At 34.9% G+C, this 17,663-nt stretch overlaps 4 protein-coding genes and 1 non-coding gene across 6 annotated transcripts in view; 2 read left to right on the top strand and 3 right to left on the bottom strand.

Annotated features, from left to right (window-relative positions):
- Window positions 1-372, bottom strand: part of LOC117223874 (protein dissatisfaction) — a 43,204-nt gene extending 42,832 nt beyond the window's left edge. The window contains exon 1 of the mRNA XM_033476449.2: window positions 369-372. Within this exon, the coding sequence (XP_033332340.1) occupies window positions 369-372 (4 nt within the window). The remainder of the gene's footprint in view (window positions 1-368) is intronic.
- A 7,939-nt stretch (window positions 373-8,311) lies between these two features.
- On the bottom strand, window positions 8,312-8,383 carry TRNAE-UUC (transfer RNA glutamic acid (anticodon UUC)). Its single transcript has one exon. It is a non-coding gene; the product is annotated as a tRNA-Glu (tRNA).
- A 669-nt stretch (window positions 8,384-9,052) lies between these two features.
- On the top strand, window positions 9,053-12,832 carry LOC117223887 (WD repeat-containing protein 36). The gene is made up of 3 exons (XM_033476479.2): window positions 9,053-10,689; window positions 10,770-11,047; window positions 11,127-12,832. The coding sequence occupies exons 1-3, from the start codon at window positions 9,156-9,158 to the stop codon at window positions 11,979-11,981; spliced, it is 2,667 nt and encodes an 888-aa protein (XP_033332370.2). The 5' UTR covers window positions 9,053-9,155; the 3' UTR covers window positions 11,982-12,832.
- Ndc1 (Nuclear division cycle 1) lies at window positions 12,070-14,371 on the bottom strand. Its single transcript, XM_033476480.2, has one exon. The coding sequence runs from the start codon at window positions 14,123-14,125 to the stop codon at window positions 12,398-12,400; it is 1,728 nt and encodes a 575-aa protein (XP_033332371.1). The 5' UTR covers window positions 14,126-14,371; the 3' UTR covers window positions 12,070-12,397.
- A 252-nt stretch (window positions 14,372-14,623) lies between these two features.
- Window positions 14,624-17,663, top strand: part of Rassf (Ras association family member) — a 39,087-nt gene continuing 36,047 nt past the window's right edge. The window contains exons 1-8 of one of the 2 annotated variants that reach the window (XM_076522676.1): window positions 14,624-15,043; window positions 15,592-15,686; window positions 15,786-15,916; window positions 15,982-16,057; window positions 16,135-16,275; window positions 16,357-16,530; window positions 16,617-17,114; window positions 17,350-17,632. In XM_076522676.1, coding sequence (XP_076378791.1) covers window positions 15,004-15,043; window positions 15,592-15,686; window positions 15,786-15,916; window positions 15,982-16,057; window positions 16,135-16,275; window positions 16,357-16,530; window positions 16,617-17,114; window positions 17,350-17,632 — 1,438 coding nt within the window. In that variant the 5' untranslated portion in view covers window positions 14,624-15,003. The remainder of the gene's footprint in view (window positions 15,044-15,591; window positions 15,687-15,785; window positions 15,917-15,981; window positions 16,058-16,134; window positions 16,276-16,356; window positions 16,531-16,616; window positions 17,115-17,349; window positions 17,633-17,663) is intronic. The other variant, XM_033476465.2, reaches the window with a different exon arrangement.

The raw sequence follows: 17,663 nt of genomic DNA, 5'->3' as shown, positions 1-17,663 counted from the left end.
AACGGGGGGGTTACCGGAAGCACACCTATATACCGTTGACAATATAAGCAAGAGACGCGCCTTATCGAACTGACCTGCGCCCATCCTTCGCGGCTGATCAAAAGTCGAGCATCCCCAGACGGGCAACCGGGCTGGTGGTCGTTCCGACACGACGCCGAGGGAGTCGCGCGAAGTCCCGAAGCGTTCTCCGTGACGGGGTGGCTTCGAGCCTCGGCGTACCTACTCATCTCGCCGGGAAGGGCGTACCCGCGACCGCGTTCATGTTGCCGGCTGGTGTGTCAGTGTATGCACGAGGGACCCGTCTCTCTGTCTCTACCAACGGTTCTACGCATGTATAGGACCGCTGCCCGACTGGCTGTCGGAATTACCCATCTCTCCTGACCGTGGCCATACTACGTGGAATCACGGGTCGTTCTTCACCACGCTCGACGTGCCACCTAACCCAAGGGGGTGGGCACGCGGCGCCGCGCCGCGCGTCGCCTCGCGTCGCCTCGCGACCGGGGTGTGGGCGACGCCTCGCACACCTACAGCACTTTCTAAACGGCCACAAGTCGGCGTAGCCATGACTTCGACGCGATAGCTAGCGATGGCGGCGAACACCTCGTGTTGCCCGATCGTGCGCTGATCCTTCGGAATCCCGGTGACCCGGTGTACACCCGGCGATTCAGGCGCCGCTGAGTTGTCAAATGTTTAGGGATCGTTCGACTGATTTTCTTGCGAGCTTTTGAAGTAAAGCGTTTCTCGGTTCGCGTGACGCTTTCCTCTTATTTGTGTTGGTTGGGTAGGCTGATACCGTTCGGCTGGAAAATTTGGGACACCCTGTATATCGAGACTTTTTAAATCTCGTTTTACACGTTGGAGTATATTCGACTTTGTAAGAATTGTAGATTAGTTGTTAATTTGTGTAGATACGTTATATTATATTATATACTTTTTATTTATTTATCTATAAATTTTAAGAAAATTGTATATAATATATGTAAATTATATTATGTAAATTAATATAATTTATAATTTATGATTTTAAAAAAATTGTATTTACTCTGACGTGTGGAGCGCAAATAACTAAATAGTGCAAATATCTTTAATAGTGATATCTTTGATAGTAATATCTTTCGAATAAAATACATCATTGAAACAAATGTTTCCTGTTCGATTTAAATAAACTCGATGAAATTAAAAATGAAATTATGAAAGAGTCGGAGGAAAACGGGCTATCTCGTCTTCGATGGCGTATCATTTAAATTCTGATAGGCTGGCACGAAGTTTTCCTTATTTATATGACACTCGTGGACGACGATGTCGATAGCATTCGCTAATCGATGTTGAAACCATTACTTCATTATTACTAAAAGTTTTCCTCAAATTGGTTCATCGACGCAATAAAATGATTTCCTCTGATTGTATATATATATATATGTATATAGATATAGATATAGATATAGATATAATATAGATATAATCGATGTTGAAACCATTACTTCATTATTACTGAAAGTTGAAAATGAAAACAGTAAAAATAGTGTAATAGTAATAAGGTACTGAATATAATAGAATAATAAAGAATATCTATATCTATATCTATATCTATATCTATATCTATATCTATATCTATATCTATCTATATATCTATATTTATTACTATTACACTATTTTTACTATAATAATAAAGAATATCTATATCTATATCTATATCTATATCTATATCTATATCTATCTATATATATAGATATAGATATAGATATAGATATTCTTTATTATTATAGTAAAAATAGTGTAATAGTAATAAAGTACTGAATATAATAGAATAATAAAGAATATCTATATCTATATCTATATCTATATCTATATATATAGATAGATATAGATATAGATATAGATATAGATATAGATATAGATATAGATATAGATATAGATATAAATATAGATATAGATATAGATATAGATATAGATATAAATATAGATATAGATATAGATATAGATATTCTTTATTATTCTATTATATTCAGTACTTTATTACTATTACACTATTTTTACTATTTTCATTCTAACCTCGACATAGCTCTACATTACCACAACTTTCTTTTTATTAACACTTTAATGGCCGCTCACACAACACGTGCGCGATGCTTCAATAATTAGCGATTGCTTTAATAATCACATCGCACAAAGGAAAAACATTAAATTTGTTGTATTAAATGTATTATCATTACTGTTGTTGTTTTTTACGTGTACGTTCGCACGTGTAGAATTAATTCACGAATTTACATAAATATTTCCAGCCCCCGACGACTTCCGATCGCGCGTAGACGCGCGGCCCATTGAAGCGTTAATTTGGTCGCGGATCGTAACGGCGTTCCTCGTGTCGGACCACCGTCGAAAGTAAAGAAGCTTATAAATACCTCGGCGCGAACAACTTGAACACGAGGCTCTAAGCCATCGCTAGGTAGAGCTTTAGTCAGGCTATCGCGCGATGTACGCCGCTTCTTCGACGCGGCCTCTGGTACGTTGGCCTAGAAGAGGTAGGATAGATGAAGAGGAGCCAGAGAAAGGTGACAGGGAGAAAGGGTGGGGAATTCCAACGGGCGACTAGACGGCCCGGGGACTTGCTGGCTGAGTGGCTGACGCGACTATAGTGGGGTAGTGCTAGTTAGCCACGGGAAATGCGGGGGCGGCTCCGAAGGCCACGTTGTCAGACGAGCGTTACCACCGTGTCATTGGTCGACTCCACCCCTGAGACGGCGACGGGGTGCGGATCTATGTAGCAAGGGGTGATGGGCGTTACCGGCACGCTCATTCGACGAGGGGAAAGTGCGAGAACCGGAACGACCAACCGCTGCAACGAGATTAGACCAACGTCGTAGGTGGCTGTTAGGGGCGCGATGCCATTTGTCGTTGAAACGCTACGTCGTCAGTTCTTCTCGCGGCGAGGGTGGGGGGCGCGTCGGGAATCGACACGATGGGGGTGTATACTGCGGTTTCCAGGAGAAAGAAGGGATGGTAAATTGTCAATGCACAGACACCGCCGCGCCGCCGGAGCGCATCCCTTAACGGTGCTCGTACGTGTTACACTTTGATTCGAAAGAAGTTCGACTACGTGACACGGGCGCGTCCATTATTTCTTATGCGAGCTGCCCGAGTTTCGTTCGCGGTGTGCGATACTTTTTAATCCTGTCGGCAAATCGTGCCGAATGTACGGCTCTTTCAAAGTTTTCGGAAGGGCGACTCTTCAAAGTTTTCGAACTTTTCGAATTGGACAACTTTTCTCCGATCGATTTGGACAGCCGATGATTTGGACTTCGGTGAATTTTTTTTTTTTTTGTTATATTCCTTGGAATCTTTCATTTGATTCTAAAAAGCTGTATTTTGTATGTAATGTGGAATCGCGATGAACGGAAGGGGTGGGCGTTTTGCACTCGACGCTGCAGCGGTCGATAATTAGAATGAGCCAGCAGATGATTAGGTTCGAGTCGGGAATGTTTCAGATAATTGTCGACTCGTTGGAACGTTATCTTCCATAAGCAAATGAAAAATATATTTCGACGGTTTTTTATGATGAATCTGGAGATCGTTGCAGATTCCATCGTTATTGTGTACGATAAATTGGGTAGCGAGGAGGAGCGTTACCATCGGATGTAAAGTGAGGGGATACGAAATTTATTTATAAAATGAGAAGAATTCGCGGCGTATTTATGCAGCACGTGGAACGTTAATGTAAACTTACTGTAATAAAATGTATTGTTAGCGGACTAGATTGAACGTGATGTAACACTTTATCGCACAAGTGGACTGCATTACCGACCTGAAAATCAATGCACCGATGACGAGGGTATTGTTATTAGTAAAAATCGAGACTTCTGATTGCTGTTATTCAATATAATAATGTTTGTATAAAATTTAAGACATTATTATTTTATTATTTTATTATTTTACATTTTAATTTTATTAATTTCAATTTAATTTCTTTTTTATTAGTTTAATTTTATTTTACAGTTTAAAAACATTAGGGGGCTTGAAAATTGAAACATCGCACTTTAAAATGGACCCATTTAGAATTGTAAGAGAATCCTCCCCTAATTCTCCCTAATTGACTAAAATGGGAAATGGGGACAATATTTTGAGGAGATAGGATTATTCGAGCCTTGCAGCTCGTTTCTATAGTTATCGATTGTCAACAACTATTAAACTGCAATAATCGCACTTCCTCCTTCCAAATTGTCCATTTATGTTTTCAGGTCAATTAGGGAGAATTTACTGTATATCAAAAAATTGATAGATTTCCAGGAGGCTTAATCACACTAATTGAATTTTACAAGATAAATAATTATTATTAATTAATAATGGCCGTTCGCCGTTATTAACAGCTCGTTTTAATACAATTAGCGAGAATCGAGTATTCTGTATACCTCGCTTCTGCTATCCGACGTGATTACTATCACGCGATGTCCACTGTACGTGCAAGTATAATTATCCGACTACAATTATGCATTGTACCGCTCGTAAACTGCTTATATCCGGGTTGGCTTGCCCTCTAGGATGCTTCGGAAACGTTATCTCTTGACGATGAGTAGTTATGGATTATCATTAAGCCGCGCGTATTGTTCGACGCATTCATAAAAGAAATCGGAGAACGGTAAAAGCATTAATCAAATTGACAAAGATAAGAAGAAGATGAAAAGAAAAACAGTAAAAAAAGACAAAAAAATAAACCGGATTGTATCGAATCTCTGTTCCGTTGCAATCGATGCAGTTTCGCATCCGCAGTCTAATTATAATAATTTATGTCGCTGAAACGAAGACGCGATTCCAGCTAAGAAGGATTAAGATCTCTTCTCCGAAATGATTCTTTTATTTGTCTACACCGAAACGATTAGAATGCTATTGAATTCCTCGGTAAAGCGATTAAGCAAAAGTAACATCTTTTTGCCATTCGTTTTTTAAATTGTTGCGTTTTTAATTCTATATATTTATCAACGAATGCGTACGCTCGATAGCAACTTCTATTTTCGAAAATTACTTGCAAAGAGAAAACATTTCTTAGACGAATTTATGTAGTGTTGAGCAACGACGTAAATAGAACACATAATTACATTAACTAATTAACAATCAACGTATCGAGTTGGATTTATTCGCGAACATTATTCGTACGATTTTTCGGTAATAAACAGTGAATATGAATCGTTCGAATACATTTAATTGGAATTAGATTAGGCACAATTATGCGGCTATATAGTTGAATAATCAATTTTCTATTATTGCTCGAAGTTAACGCAATTAGACACCGCTTGTCGCCGATCAAATGCAAACACTAATTAACAATCAACGTATCGAGTTGGATTTATTCGCAAACATTATTCGTACGATTTTTCGGTAATGCACGGTGAATATGAATCGTTCGAATACATTTAATTGGAATTAGATTAGGCACAATTATGCGGCTGTATAGTTGAATAGTCAATTTTCTATTATTGCTCGAAGTTAACGCAATTAGACGCCGCTTGTCGCCGATCAAATGCAAACACTAATTAACAATCAACGTATCGAGTTGGATTTATTCGCAAACATTATTCGTACGATTTTTCGGTAATAAACAGTGAATATGAATCGTTCGAATACATTTAATTGGAATTAGATTAGGCACAATTATGCGGCTGTATAGTTGAATAGTCAATTTTCTATTATTGCTCGAAGTTAACGCAATTAGACGCCGCTTGTCGCCGATCAAATGCAAACACTAAAATCTCGGCTGCTGGCCGAGACTTTGATCATGAGGAACTAGCGTCGCGAAAAAATGTCTTCTTGCACAAGCCATTGGCGATGGAAACACGCATGAAGTCATTGGAAAAACGTCTATTCCTAGATAACATGTTAAGTCATATTACTTATGTAACTGTAAGTTAGGGGATTCGTATATAAAATTCATTCGTTCAAGAAAGAAGACACTCGAGATTCGAAGAACGGATTTGCAGAAGTAGTAGCATCGCGGCCACTATGAATCTCCCGACAACTTTATTGTGCGCGATTTTATGCATCGTGTCTTACTTCGCGGTGTCGTCTCATGTGAGTACCTGTTTCCGTTTAGAATTCGAAAATTAATGTCTCGATAGCGTTCGATTATATATTTTGCAACGTGAGCAGAAAAAATCGTGTCGTTGTAGCACAGGTTTTCTTCAAAATCCGAGAATTATTTACGATTTGTCCAAGACGAGTGTTTGATAAATTGAAGTATTAAAATAGAAAGCGAAAATGTATCACGATATAATAAATATAATATTATATAATATAATATTATAATATTATATTTATTATATTTATTATTATATATATTATACAAGACGAGTATTTGACAAATTGAAGTATTAAAATAGAAAGCGAAAATGTATCACGATATAATAAATATAATATTATATAATATAATATTATAATATTATATTTATTATATATATTATTATATTTATTATATTTATTATTATATATATTATACAAGACGAGTATTTGACAAATTGAAGTATTAAAATAGAAAGTGAAAATGTATCACGATATAATAAATATAATATTATAATATAATATTATAATATTATATTTATTATATATATTATTATATATATATATATATATATATATATATATATATATAATATAATAATATATATAATATTATAATATTATATTATAATATTAAATAAATAAATATAATATCGTTGGTGTGGTTGGACAGGCTTATCCTGTAACAATATTTAATTGTAAATCCTTTCGCATTTAATCGTATCGAACGGTCCATGGCGCATTTACTATTTAATCTAAGAATTTTTTATTGCTCAGTTTTTATTTTTGTTATATGGCTTTTCGCTGCCTATGGGCCAGTACATTTATTTTCTCTTGAGCTGAATTCATTATTTTAATAGAATCGCCATGCGAAACTCGTCGTCAGCGTTTACGGAAACGCTTTATGAATCGATCGAAAAGGTTTGCATTAATCGTTGCATTAATATTCCAGGGAGAAGTTATACCGTATCCAGGCGATTGCTCAAAATACCAGCATTGCGATGCCAGCGGATGCTTCATTTTATCGTGCGGCGCAGGAACGGAATTCAATCCGCACATTGGAACATGCGATTATCCTTTGCAAAATCGTCAGGATTGTTCGAATCGTGGTTAAGGTGTACAGAGTGAAATTTTTTGAAGCTAATCAATATACTGCAACATATATATATAAAGTGAAAGAAAGTGTTATTCGCAGAATTGAGTAATACAATAAATTAACATCCTATTTTGTCAACCAGTGCTTTACGTTACCATTGTGTTTGTTAATGCGTTCGTGAAATCGGCGATTCTTTTTACGGGGTACACACTACGAATACGCACTTCCTTATCGCGACTGTGTAAACTGAATTATGAAAACAAATACATAATTGATAAGAGAAGACATGCGAACACATTTTATTAACTGCACGATAGTTCGTTTCAAGAACTCTATTAAAAGCCGTAAAGTGCTATTATGCGTGCTTGTTAGATAATTCACTCGTCGTATCTTGCGCTATCACTGCAAGTGCAAGTGCGAGATTATTACGATGATTACTAGTTACCGAGACATTCGATAACTTGATTAATAATCTCGGTGAATTGAGAGATAATTCAAACATGGTAGCGTCACCGCATATTTTCGAGGTACGAAAAGTCTTTTAGTATCCTTTAATCGCATCTTAACAAATGCCAGCGTATGTCTGCGATGCAATGACACAATTAAAGAATGATAAAAAAAACTATTCTTTCATTGTTTTTCAATCATTCCTCTTGAATCAAGGAAATCATGATATCATGTAGATGTAATTTCTTCGAACGGTAATGTCAAAAGTATAAAATATAAAGATACTGAAATTTTCATTTTGCATCGTTTCATTCGTTATCTATAAAAAAAATATTCCAATAAAAAGAAACTCAAAAATTTGTAAAAAATGTTCGTTTTATGTTACATTACACTATTTGTTTAAAAATACGTTAAATTCTTATGCACAACACTTCTAAGTATTACATTCTTGTCGATAATAATGGAACTTGTTAATTTCTCATCTATTTCATAAAAATCTGTCTTATAAAATAGTATTTTTCAAACGAATTATTCACGTGTTTTTAATATGACGAGATGAATCAATTCGCATGTATTGTAGGTACATGAAACAGGTCGTCTCTACAAATTAGCAAATTAAACTAAACATGTATATGATACAAAATATAACAAATTGTTACTAAATAAATATTATAAAATGAACGTACACAAAAAAAAGTATGTTTTACGATGGAAAAAAGAAAATTCCGGTACCGGGAATCGAACCCGAGCCTCCTGGGTGAAAGCCAGGTATCCTAGCCACTAGACCATACCGGATTCTTGTTTAACGTCGTTGACGTAATAATACTTGAATAAAAAGGATTTACATATATATAATTTATTAATAGGGTAAGTATGATCAATAATGAATCAATAATTTTCATTCAACAACTTTTGAATTATTTTGAATTCCTGATACATTGTGATGTATTTAGTTATCGTGATTCTTGAAGTAGGAGCATATATTAGAAGAATTGCTATGTTAAAAAAACTTTTATATTTCATGCACTTAAATATTTCATTTAGTTATGTATTATATTTACAGTTTACTAAAATCACATATTTTACAATAAATAATTTAGTGAGAAATATAACTTTACTCTTAGTCTCTCTCTCTCTCTCTCTCTCTACATATATAATAAAATAATAAAATAATATTATACAAAAAATATTATATTATATATATATTATATATTATAAAATAATAAATAATATTATATATTCATTAAAAAATTGAAATCAGCATATACATTATATGAAATATAACACAATGTCTATCAAGACAACAGAATCGAGGAATTATGGTTTTTCCTTTTCTTTCGATAGCATATTTTAAAAAGCCGCTAGGATTTTGATCAAAAACTGCTATCTTTTGAGGCGCTAGCTTCAGTAATAAGAATATGTTAAGTAGTTATACCCTCTACAAAAAGCATTGTCCATAGTTTCCAATATGGAAGCACCCATGGCGGATGTTCTTAAAGCATGATTGTATACCTTAACCTAATCTCCATGTGTAAACATTATTTTTGACGTCTAATGAAGCAAAAGAATGGCGCACAGTAAAATATTTTTTAAAAATCGTGCATTAGGATATGTTAGCAATCACATTCCCCTCGTGACGAGGTACATCGAACGACGAAAAGAAAATCTCATAGTGACATGCGTGGGAAATTCGTTTCACACGTACGGCTGTACACATTTTACGTTACTAAGTGTATCAGGAACACATCCAGGTGAAATTACATGTTTATCAGCGGATAGGTATCACATTTATTCAGCGTGTGAAAATGTCATATGTGCTTGGCGAAGAGGTACAGAACTGAAGCACACTTACAAAGGACACGAATGTGCTGTGCACAGCCTATTACCCTTTGGTCCACATTTAATATCTATCGACGAAGAGAGCAATGTTAAAGTGTGGGATATTAAATCTGAAGAACTTGTTGTACAACTTAACTTCAGCAATAGACATTTTAAAATAACTACAGTAGTTCATCCTAATACTTACATGAACAAAGTATTATTTGGTAGCGAACAAGGTCAATTGCAACTATGGAATTTAAAAAGTGCCAAGGTTATTTATATATTCGATGGTTGGAATACGCCTGTAACAGCATTGGAACAGGCTCCTGCGGTAGATGTTGTAGCTGTGGGTTTGAGCACTGGAAGAATCGTCTTGCATAATCTGAAATATGATGAAAGTCTTTTCGAGTTGATACAAGACTGGGGTGCGGTCATATCAATTTCTTTCCGTACAGATGGTCATCCAATTATGGCCACAGGAAGCTTGGAAGGTCACATTGTATTTTGGAACTTGGAGGAACAGAAAGTAGAAAGTCAACTTCATAAGGCTCATTATGGATCGGTCACTGGTTTAAAATATTTACCAAACGAGCCGTTATTAGTATCATCGTCACCTGACAATTCCTTGAAGCTATGGATATTTGATTTAGCCGACGGTGCAGGCAGACTTTTGAGAATCAGAGAAGCTCACTCAGAACCTCCTACCATGATACGTTTTTATGGAGAGGAAGGTCACAGCATATTAACAGCTGGAAGTGACTCTTCTTTAAGAATATTTTCCACAGTCACAGAAATATTAAACAAAAGTTTAGGAAGAGCTTCGTTCAATAGAAAAGCTTCAAAGAAAAAAGCACGTGCCGTCAGTGATCCTATGATAATGCCTCCAATAGTTACATTTGCTGCAGAAACAACAAGAGAAAAAGAATGGGATAACGTTGTAGCAACTCACTCGGGATTGGGTACAGTTACTACCTGGTCTTTCAATGAAGCAAGAATGGGAGAATTCAAATTATTTCCAGAAAAATTTAAAGGCAACCGCAATGTTTTCGCAACTACTGTATGCTTGACAAAATGCGGAAATTTTGTTATTATCGGTTATAATACAGGTCATGTGGAAAAATTTAATATACAATCAGGAATTCATAGATGCAGCTATGGATCTGAAAAAGGAGCCCATAGTGGACCTGTAAAAGGTTTAATGGTAGATTCTTTGAATCAAACTGTAATTACTGCTGGAAGAGACGGTGTTATAAAGTTCTGGGATTTTAAACCGAGAAAAGGTAAAAAAAAATAAATACCTATCTGCATATACGTAATTTAATTATTTATATATCTATAATTTGCGCATTGTATTTTCAAGGAGTTACAGAACCGAGAGCAACGTTAGCAATGGAAGAATCAATTGAATGGTTAAGATATCATAATGATAGTTCTCTCGTGGCTGTTGCTTTGGAAGATTTTAGTATCGTATTACTAGATCTTGATACAAGAAGAATTGTACGCCGTTTCGAAGGACACGAAGGACGGTTAACGGACGCATGTTTTAACCCAGACTCAAGGTGGTTGATAACAGCATCAATGGGCTGTACAATCTGCGTATGGGATATTCCTTCTTCAAACCTAATAGATATCTTTCAGGTAACTTATTCTTGGTGAACTTAAACGTTGTAAATATTTCCCTTATTCCGTGTACTGTTAGTTCATGATAATATTTTAGGTTCCAGATGCATGTACATCGTTGCATTTTTCTCCTACTGGAGAATTTCTTGCTACAACACATGTCTGCAATCTCGGGATATATTTATGGTCAAACCGCACTCTTTATTCCCATATTTCATTACAAGCCGTACATAGAGACGATCCGATTCCTATGATCGGCCTTCCTGGTTCGGTAATTGAAGTTATCAACCTCGAAGAAGACGAACTTCTTGAACCAGAGCCAGAATATGTTTCTCCAGAACAATTGCCGAATAATCTCATCACAATGTCCGGTTTTGCCAGTTCAAGGTGGCAGAATTTGCTGAATATAGATATTGTGAGAAAACGGAACAAACCGGCTGAAGCACCTAAAGCACCAGAAAGAGCCCCATTCTTTTTGCCAACAGTTGCATCATTAGAACTCAAATTTGATTTTTCGAACGTACAAAACGCGGAAACAAACAAGAAAGTGATCTCGCATCCCGACCTACAAAATCTCACCGTTTTCAGTAAAGTTTTACTGTCTGTTAAGGACGATAGATTTGAGGAGGTTGTTGAAAGATTGAAACAAATGAGTCCAACTTCTATAGATTTTGAAATTCAATCATTATCAATCGATGAAAAAACGAGCAACTTATTGTTACTTCAATTTATGAAAATGATACATTACATGATGGAAAAGAAAACAGACTTTGAATTAGCACAAGCATACTTATCCGTGTATTTAAAATGGCACGGAACTGCAATTACGGAAACTGAATCATTGCGAAGTTATCTAAACACGTTACAAGAAGTACAATCAAGAAATTGGTTTTTGCTAAGAGATAAATTGTTCTATAATCTTAGTGTTGTACAAGCTTTGAAAAAGATGTAATATACTTTGAAACTGTAAAATGAATCATTGTCTTGTACATTTTCAAATTATACTATGAATCAGTTTATAAATATACATCGTAAAAGAATTTTCATTGTTTGAAAAATATTCGATTTATTGCAACATTTTACAAATAACAAGTTTAGTTGAGTTATCACACATACATTCTTCGATACAAACTTATAATTTCATTCTTATGAAGGTTCAGACATTCTATTCAGTGATGATAAATGCACGAGTAAAACAGACTGCGATGACAAATATAACTTATGTATATAAATATAACAATTACAAAAATAGTTTTAAAGTTTTTGTAATGTGATTCGACTCTCTTGAATGGTATCCTAGATTTTTTTTAACTATTTTATAGTACGACAATATGTACATTAGGGTTTACAATTATTAAACTACGAGATCTATTCTCTGCATAGAAGAAAATGATTTAAATGCTCAATGGCTGCTGGCTCCAGTGCCAAGTCTTCAATGTAAGCTTCAAAATTTATGACAATTCTGTAGATACTTCGTTTTGCAGTGGCACATAAAGATTGGAAGATCTGTTTAATAAATTTATCGTCCTCTTCTTGTTTCTTCGTCATAATATTCGACTTTTGCAATTTATCAAGTGTTTGCTTCAAGCCAAGTAACGTGTTAATTATAAGTGGTAAATCCTTTTGTACAATTCCATACGAGTCTTCGTTCAATGATAACACAGCTAAAGAGGAAATGGCTTCAGCAGCCCAAATAATTGATTGTCCATTAAATAAAATGTAGCATACTTGGCCACCTTCAATTTCTCCAAAAATGTAAGCAATTAAGGGCTTAGATAATAAATATGTAAGAAAATTGTTCCATTTCGTTTTTATAAATTTTTGAATGAATAATTCATTCTCAACATATTGTTTTATTTCATCTTGCTGAGCAGATACCGGTGGTTCCACTGTTACTAAATTACGCATACGGTATACATATTCCGTTTGAACTGCTGTGCTTTTTGTTATTGTGGTTGAAATTGGAGTTGTCAATGGTTCTTGAGTTCTAGTGCATGCTAAGTTTACATCGTTCGAAAATTTTTTGATAAGACTGATACACTTTTCTACGATGCAATTCCAATTGTAGGGATGACCGCCAGGTTGACTCAGTGTAAAGAGTACATCTCTTCTTGACTTCTCCTTCTGTGCCATAGTAACTAAATCCAAATAGCCCAACTGTTGCATTATGGGTATCTTAACCATAGATAATGCTTCGGGAAGCGATATCCCAGAGTCATCATTGCTAAATGAATGACTTTGTCTCAAGTCGAAGGGAACCCACTCTGTTAAGTACAAGTTAAAAAGCAAGTACATGGTTTCGATTGTCAGCACATAAGTCAAATGGTACAACCACAATTGGAACATCAATGATAGGCTCAGTAAATTAGGAATACTGCTTAATGATTCATTTTCCAGTTGTGCAGAAGTTAGAAACAATATTATAGAACGACAATAAGAACCCAAAAAATAATAGATAACTAAATAATATAAAACTGGCCATATACATTTTACCATCACCGACGGCAGTATCGAATACATTTTAGTCTTGAATTGGAACATCTTTGATAAAGATATAATAGGGAACTTCAAATAATTTACGCGAAAAATACTAGTTTTTAAGAAAAAGTATAGTCCACTCCAAAATCCACTCAGAAACAAAATGTATTGTTTTTCTATTAAACAAGTCCCGTACACTATTTTGCATTCTGTTGTTAGAAAGCTGTATGTGCCTTCTTTGACTAACAAATGTAGCCAAACAAGAAGACCACCGTTAATAACATGCAGGGTACATAGTAAGATGTTCTGCGATGTGAGCGTTCCACAAAACTTTGCAAATCTGCTTTTCATGTAGGGTGGAGTATTTGAGAAGCTTTTGCAACAAATAATTCCTTGGAAAAACGTGACGGTAGCAAGAATACAAAAGAAACTCCACATGCGAAACGAGGTTATCGCTGTCCAAGTACTTTGTAACCATGATTCGTAATTCGTGTTCAGATTTGTAATTAGAAGTAACGTTGACATAAGACAAAATTGTATTACTATAGTGGAGATTATCGCTAGGAACATCCTCTGCATCAATAATTCTTTATATCCTTTCTTGTTTGTCTGCAACATTCTGTTTTCTTGCGGTAGTTAACCTTCACAGTCTTCGCTATATATTTTAAATTGACTTCAATAGATCAGTATATTAGTACATAAATGTTTCGTATACTGGAAGATGTTTACTTGATCTTGTCAATAATCTGAATTATTACAAGTGTGTTTACTTATGTATTATTATGAAAGATTAAAAAAGATACAATGTATACAGAGCTTTGAAAAGCCGGTATGTATTCTTAAAAATTGTCCGTTGAATTCATTAAGCGCGCCATTAAGGTTGTTTTTATGAAAGGATTCTTAAGGTAAATCCGTAAAACAAATGTAGACATATATATGCATGTAAATTTTGATACACGTGTAAATTGTTCGAGATCTCTTATAAATATTTCAATATGTTTTATAAGAGTCATTTTATATATAATTAACGTATATAGTACCATTAACAAATAATTATAAATCTAGATAGGTTTAGGAACACCAAATTTTTCTATACATACATACACACATATAAAGTGCATGTTTACTTGTCAGAATCGGACAGACCCGCTGCAAATACATACATATCACATTGGGAAGATCCTGGGAAGGCCCTATTTGCTTCATATTCTAATTCGTTAATATTATCTACATGCTGTATTAACCATTGTTGTTTGTAGCTCTGTGAATCTGATAAAGAAATGCAACATAAGTCAAGTAACAGTACATATTTGATAAGTTTTCGAACCCAAACAGGAACTATTCATTATTCAGGGAAGGTTGCCTTACTAGTAACATCTTCAATTAACCCGCATGTCATTTTCAATTTGTCTATCTGTATAATATAAACAAAATGGATTAAAACTCTACGAAAATTAGTTTTTGTTATTTTATGAAACCTTGAAGTGCTCGTCGTCATGTGGAAGTGCCATAAATGTGGGAAACCTGTATACTTCGGTTAGTCTCAATCGTCGCATACATTAAAAAGGCGTACTAATTTTGACAAGAAGTGTTTCTTGTCATTAGAACGAATTGATTTTTTTTCCGTAGGAACATGATTTGTATATATTTTTCAAACGAAACAAAGTGATTTGAAAATTAGCTTGTACGTCTCGTTGCAAGATATTTTACTGTTACTTAAAATATTTCAGAAAATTAAAAAAAAAACAATATAAGAAGACTCGCTTTTTTAATTGCTCCAATTCACAGATCCCGATGTATTAAGCATTTAAAAAGAAATAAAATCTATGAAAATAATAATTTATGTTTATATTCTGTTGATGAAAATTTGTTTTCTCCGTTAATTCCACTTGAAATTATCATGAAAAAAATTATGTAACACTGTGTATGTAAATATATTTTATAGAACATTTACATGAATTAAAGATTCTATATAATTGGTTTTACATTTATGAATAAATCTACCAAAACAAAACCCAAGTATCTTACATAAATATAACAATGGTATTCATTTATTTGAAATGTAATTATTGATGGATCTTTAGCTGAACGTAAACAGTCATTGGGATATGATTGGCATCCAGAATGTTTACGTTGCGAAGAATGTGGAAAACGTTTAAATCCAGGCCAGCATGCAGAGGTATAATTTATTTCTTTATTTATTTATATTTCTAATGTACTATTACTAATTACCAATTTCAAAGTTGTACTTTATATTATTCTATATATGATTATATAGCACAAAGGTGTACCATATTGCCATGTACCTTGCTATGGAGCATTATTTGGACCACAGTTGTTTGGTCATGGAACAAGGGTTGAATCGCACACCAGTTTTGGAAAAAAAGAAGCTAGACCATCTTTACCCAGGTTTGTCACCATTAAATAATACTTTATTTAATTTGGTATATTAATCAAATCTTATTGATATCTAGATCACACTTAGAGTCAAAGTTGAAAGTTTTCAATCAGTATTACGAAGGCAAAAGTGGAGGAATAAGAAGTCGTGAGGTAATATATATTTTAATTATGAAATTATACTCACAAATGCATGAAAGAAGAAGGTAGTTCATATTTATTTTATGTAGGTCAATGGAAGATTAATATTAGAAGGTGCACTTCGAATTTATTGGGGTGTCAGAGGAGTGATCCACCTAAAAGAAGATGATGATCAGCGTACTGTAGTTACAGCCCGGAACAGAAATTCGTGTAGGCGCAGTGTTTCTGATGTACGCGTATACGTTTTAAAGTAGCAATGTGCAAATCTTAAATATTTTAGATATTCTGATCAACTTTGTATATTTCTATAGAATGTGGAAGATGAAGAAAAGGAGGATATTTCAGTGAAAGAAACAGCAGAACAGGATGCAGAAATCGAAGCAAAATCTGTACCAACTTCTCCTGATCATCTTAAAAGCCTCACTTTGCCGATGAAGTTGGATGTAAAAAATATGGAATGGGATGAGTTAGATGAGCTTCTTCAGGTTGTACAACAATTTTTCAAGCATATAAGTACGTGTCAATCTTCGTTTATACATACATCGTTACTCATTTATGTCCCCTTTTCTAGGTGGAGCGTAAAGTTGAAGATGGAAATAAATTATATCAAACAATGCCTGAGAACTTGCCGTCGATAAGTTCGCAGAATAGTTCAGACGCGGTACCGCTTTCCTCTCAGTCGAGCCTCGAAAACTCCGATTCCCGCGAAAATTCAGAAACTAGTAGCCCAAATCATCAAACAAGCCGGGGAAACGATAGTAGTATAACTAGCACGCCCACGCACAGTATAGGCAGCTCTTCCAGTACCGACACACCCATTTACCACGGAACTCCAAATCGAAATGGAACGCTTCGTAGAGTAGAATATTTCGATAATTTGGAAAGAAATACAAACAGCAATAGATCTATCAGCACGGACGACAGTTGGATCGAGAAGGGTTTAAATCGATCGATGTCGGGACCCGATTGTCTTCAGAGACATCGAACAGATAGTGACACGGATTCTGTAAATTCTCTTCAGTTTAGAGAAGACGACAATATGACTATGTCCACCGATAGTGGATTAGAGGTATTTAATAATCTTCATACAGCTAAAGTCTTTGTTATTCGTGGTCATAATTAGGATAAAGTTGTACTAACAAGTACCGCTCTTGACAAAAGAAAAAGATTTTGAAAATATCAACTTTCTCAAAATAGCATATCCATTAGTATATCCATAGTATATAATAGTAATATATAGTATATAATAGTATATCCATTTTGTATATCAAGCTTTAAATATGTATAATTATGGTGTATTTTAGCTCGATGGTGTAGTTTTACGACGAAAGCAAGGCTCTACCGCTATCAGACGTCGACCCGGAGGCCGACGGCAATCTCGTAGCCGTTTGCGACGTCGCTGTTCAATCAACGGCCATTTTTATAATCGTGAGACCAGCTTTTTTACTCCCCCTCATGGCTCTCAAATGTCTGTGTGGATCACAAGTCTAGTAAATACTCAAGAAGTTATCAACCTTATGTTGGACAAGTATAAAGTTGATGCTAAACCGGACAACTTTGCATTGTTCGTGGTACGCGATAATGGGGGTAGGTTCTGATAAAATAGAATCAATGACTT

This window comes from Megalopta genalis, chromosome 6 (genome assembly GCF_051020955.1).
Source record: "Megalopta genalis isolate 19385.01 chromosome 6, iyMegGena1_principal, whole genome shotgun sequence".
Classification (NCBI taxonomy): Eukaryota; Metazoa; Arthropoda; class Insecta; order Hymenoptera; family Halictidae; genus Megalopta; species Megalopta genalis.
The sequence above is the reverse complement of the archived record's forward strand: the minus strand, read 5'-3'. Positions and strand labels throughout refer to the sequence as shown.